This window comes from Scophthalmus maximus, chromosome 18 (genome assembly GCF_022379125.1).
Source record: "Scophthalmus maximus strain ysfricsl-2021 chromosome 18, ASM2237912v1, whole genome shotgun sequence".
Taxonomy (NCBI): domain Eukaryota; kingdom Metazoa; phylum Chordata; class Actinopteri; order Pleuronectiformes; family Scophthalmidae; genus Scophthalmus; species Scophthalmus maximus.
The window spans coordinates 16,847,501-16,852,500 of NC_061532.1; the positions used below are offsets into that span (position 1 = coordinate 16,847,501).

A 5,000-nucleotide genomic window follows, 5' to 3' on the forward strand; every position below is an offset into this window, starting at 1 on the left:
TTTCATGCTTAACTCTGGATTCAGAATAATATTCAAACATCCAGTTTGATTACGCCGCTCCGTGATCAAATCTCCACTTTTGTTGATTTTGAATTTGAGAGTTAAGTCGCTGATTAAAGTGTCATTTGATTGACGGAGAAAAAAATCCCCTGCTTCATAATTAATACATTCATGATATATATAGGACATATATGATTTGACGCTTCAGGTGCGGCTGCGGTGTTTAATTTGTGCGAGGCCGCGGAGGGGAACTTGTGAAGAGGAGTGTGCGCGAAACAAAACGCGAAAGGATGTGATGTGAGAATTATTCAGTAAAGTCTTTCTTTAATTTTCCATCAACCGTGTTGATTTGGACAAGAGACTTCCTGTCCGCTCTGCTCGCAGACACGCAAGCGAATCTAGGCGGCTGTTACAACGTTCAGTGGATTCATGTTCACGCGGGTTTTTCTTTGGCTTCTCCTTTCATAGGAGTACAATCTATTATTGTTATTATTATTATTATTGTTATGACTTAATCACAGAAGTGTAGTTGTAGTAGTAGAACGTTGAGCAATGCTTCCTCTGTCTCTGTGCAGAACTAGAAGTCTTCAGATTACAGGCTGTTTATGGCCATATATATATATATATATATATATATATATATATATATATATATATATACATAGAAATTTAAAGGCAGGTGTAGTTTGCAGGATAATGTCCTATAATGTCATTATGTTTAAATGACAAACACAGAGGAGTTGAACATTGACACCTGGATCTCGCCGGCATCTAGCTCTTCTCATTTTAATATACTTTTTAAATCCACGTCACTAAATAAGCAAATGTGTTCTCGGTTCTCCCTGGAAATTGCCAAAGGGTTGTCCAGGAGTTAGTGCAACGATCAACACAGTCGAATGCACCGAAGGCCGCGGGTCAGCTTTCCTCTCAAATGACACGTTGACCCCGACGTCGAGGCCCCGTAGCTCCACGCTGGAGAACAAAAGAGGCGCCAACACTACAAGTGCAGGATCTCAGCATCAACTTATTAAAACTTAACGTTGCTCCATAGCTCTCCAACATGTTTGTTTAACATGTTGGAGCTGGTGAAATACAATTCAGTTGCACTGTCGTGTTGGTTTCTCTCGTTGACCCTCGCACGCTTTTGCCGTTATTCACTCCTAGATACGTTGACACTCCTCCTCAGAGCCACCTGTTAATTTACACTTCCACAAAACACACTTCGTCCCTGACACTGTGATTATGCAGCACAACAACGCCATTTGCAAAAAAAAAAATCTGTTAGAACCGGATCTTAAAAAAAGATAGATCGGGTTTCCGTCCGCTGACGTGGCCTCACGGAGGGTCGACATGGAGCTAATGGAGCTAATGGAGCTAATGGAGCTAACTCCCTGTGTGTTATGAGGACGAACAACTCCAACCGGTGCCGGATGAACATTTCAAATTCATGGCCAACTATTTCTTTCTGTCTAAACCTGCTGTGTATGAAAGGAGCCCTGAGATAAACGCTCGGTATGACTCGGTGCCAAATACTGTACGTAACGTTTTTTTTTTAAGGTGGATGTTTCTGTAACCGGGCTTGTTGTCCTTGTTGTTTGTGCGCAGGGGGAACGTGTGTGGTGAACCCCACAGACCTGTTCTGCTCGGTACCGGGCCGCCTGTCGCTGCTCAGCTCCACGTCCAAGTACAAAGTCACCATCGCCGAGGTGAAGCGAAGACTGTCCCCGCCAGAGTGCCTCAACGCCTCCCTACTGGGCGGCATACTGCGCAGGTCAGCACGCACGCACACGCACACACGCACGCACACGCACACACACGCACGCACACGCACGCACACGCACACACACACACACACACACACACGCACGCAGCTTCTTTAATGGCTCTCAATGTAACTACGTAGATCGGAGATACTTTACTAATTCAATGAGTTAAAGACAAGTCAAACTAAGATTGGCATGGTTTTTAAAATCTCTTTCATTTCTGCTGGCTCGCATGAATATATATATATATATATTTTTTAATCTCATCTCATCGTAGGCTAATAGCTCTACATTAAAAAAACATTTGATGCGGCACATTTCTGAAATAAGTCTTTTGCGGCTTTAAGGAAATAATTCGATAGCTTCTCATTAAGGGGTCCAGGCCCAACGTACCACGACGTCACTAACATGATCCCTACACAACGAGATACCCAGAGTGCGTCGCGGCAATATCATATTTGAATTGAAGTGTGATAACACAAACGATGGCCTCTCCTACAGCACACAACGTGCAGGAAAAAGAACCTATAGAAGATATTCCTATTATTTTGTCCACCCCATGATTCAGCCGGGCTTCTATCGAAATGATACGGGGAAAAAAGGGGAACGTGACGGGGCGGCGACGGTTATTCTTCAAGCCTCGATCCGGCTGCTAGCCCCCCGGATGAAACGAGAGGATCTATACAGTGTAGCGCTTCGCAAAGGCTATTGTGGGGGCGCGGAAAAACGAGGGGCCGAGGGGGCCCGCACGCGCCCGCCATGCCCAGGGAGCCAGAGGGAGGCGAGAGCGGGCCAAAGCATGCCAGGATCAGAGGAGCCAGAGGAAAGCAAGAGTTGCCAGCACTGTATTATTCATGAGGTGGAGAGAAGAGGGAAGAGGGGGGAGGGGGGAGGAGAGCTGGTCCGACAAGATGGAGCGGCAACGCAGTCAAATTAATAAATAGCGCAAATAACAGTGTTGACCTTTGTGTCCTTAACCAAAGCGTGAGGAGCGCAGTCACGTGTTCTATTACTAAGTACAACAATCAATGTAAAGACCGCGAGTGAAACTGTCGTGCGCGTCGCTCCGCTCAAAGTTTTACTGGAGGTTGTTTTGAGGAGGAAAAACTGCAGGGACCAATCGTTCCTCTGTTTTCCAAAATAGAACTGCTCACAAAAACAAAATGCTCAAGCAATAAAAGAGGGGAACTCATGGGAACCAAGTGGCCATATCTATGCGTATGAAAGGAGGCGTATACTTCACACACACATAATGAGTTTGACGCGTTCTCATTTTTATCCCCTTTGATTTTCCTGATTAATTTCATGGCTCCTTCGTCAAAAGCGAAGCGAACCTATATTTCCTCCGTCGGCGCTTGCGAGACTTTAATTAAACACACGAATGTCTTTGTGGAATAGTAAATTACTTTTCATCTGTGCGTTTGTCTCGAGCTCTGTGTAACACAAAAAACTGATTGGATGATATGTGATCCAGATATTCAAACGTTTTTTTATATATATATATATATATAAATATGTTTTAAGATGATGTGGGATATGTGACCCCGCGACCCTTAAATGGGTGAAGCGGTCGACGATGGACAGATGGGATATGTGATGTGTAAAAGTTATTTCCTTCTCCACAGAGCAAAGTCTAAGAACGGAGGCCGGTGTCTCCGGGAGAAGTTAGACCGTCTGGGCCTCAACCTGCCGGCCGGACGGAGGAAAGCTGCCAACGTCACGCTGCTCACCTCCCTGGTGGAAGGTGAGCCGTCCCCCCCCCCCAACAATAAAAACATCCTCCGGGATGTTTTAGTTATACTCTCACATATCATTCATCCGTTGAGCATTCGTCTCACTAATCACGCTTCCTGTTGTTGTTGTTGTTGTTGTTGTTGTTGCGTTCAGGTGAGGCGCTCCACCTGGCGAGGGACTTCGGCTACACCTGCGAGACGGAGTTTCCCAGCAAGGCGGTGGGGGAGCACTTGGCGCGGCAGCACAGCGAGCCGAAAGAAACCAGCGCGCGCAAGAAAATGGTCCTGGCCACGAAGTGAGAGCACAAACAAACGCACGGATAAAAATCGTCTGAAACAGTTCACAGCTCAAACTGTTGCACGTTTCACTCCTGAATTGTCGGGATGAATCCATCAGTTCTAGATTAAAGTTAGTGTTTGGATACAAGTCTGTGAGTGTAGGTGCAGCGTGGGCCCAGATTTTAAAATCTTCCTCTGATTTTGCTTTTAATTATCAACATATTTGCCGTGGACAGTCGTTTTTATAGACTGCAAATGAATTTACCCGAACACTCACCATCCATCTTGAGGGAATATGCTTTGAGTTAAAGAAAGAAAAGTGTCTAGATGTCCTAATGTTCAATAAGAAAACCAGCGGTTGTGTTGCTTGAGCAAAGTGAGTATCTGCCACCACGAGGAACACTATGTGGAGTTGTGACCTTCACGCAGGATTCCAAAATGTTTCTGTTGTGAGTATTGAGGACTGCGTTTTGATTTATGATATTCTACAACGCTCTGTTGTTGTGTTGCTGAGGGCAAACGGCTCCCGCTCAGGCATCCGACAATGGTTTCGAGAAAAAAAAAAAGGCAAAATATGATTAACGTAATCCAAAGACAAGCCTGTATGGATGAATGTCAAAAAACAACAACTTTGGTTTCAAAGCATCTGCAGAAATATTTGTGCGTCGTGTTTTAAACGATTGGACGTCGAACTCGTCTCGCTCGTGCGGTCGTGTGCAAGAAATTCGCGTGTGGGTTGAATTCGAATGGATGAGAGTAGAACATAAATTGTGACAGTTGTGTTGGAGACAGATGGTAACAACCCCCCCCCCCCCCCCTCCCCCCTCCTCCTTCTGTCTGACAGGCAAATCTGTAAGGAGTTCCAGGACCTACTGAGCCAGGACCGCTCTCCTCTGGGCTCCTCCAGACCGACGCCCATCCTGGACCTGGACATCCAGAGACACCTCACACACTTCAGGTAACACACACACACACACACACACACACACACGCACGCACGCACGCACGCACGCACGCACGCACGCACGCTAACAAGTGACGCACAACATTTCCAATCTGCACTCACTTCGCTCTCTCTCTCTGCAATTTAAAAACCCCAGCTGAGCTGAGTCACTTCTCTCTATTGCTCCTTCACATTTCTTTTCTTTTTTTTTTTTTTTGGCTCTGACCTCTTTGCCATTTTGGGAAAAAAAGATGCAGCTGTGCAGTTTTTGTCGCTTGGCAC

At 45.8% G+C, this 5,000-nt stretch overlaps 1 protein-coding gene across 2 annotated transcripts in view; it reads left to right on the top strand.

Moving 5' to 3' along the window:
- Positions 1 to 5,000, top strand: part of tfap2d (transcription factor AP-2 delta (activating enhancer binding protein 2 delta)) — a 16,355-nt gene that overhangs the window by 8,888 nt on the left and 2,467 nt on the right. For both annotated transcript variants that reach the window (XM_035618486.2, XM_035618484.2), the window contains 4 exons: positions 1,606 to 1,771; positions 3,389 to 3,507; positions 3,651 to 3,792; positions 4,620 to 4,733. In XM_035618486.2, the coding sequence (XP_035474379.1) occupies positions 1,606 to 1,771; positions 3,389 to 3,507; positions 3,651 to 3,792; positions 4,620 to 4,733 (541 nt within the window). The remainder of the gene's footprint in view (positions 1 to 1,605; positions 1,772 to 3,388; positions 3,508 to 3,650; positions 3,793 to 4,619; positions 4,734 to 5,000) is intronic.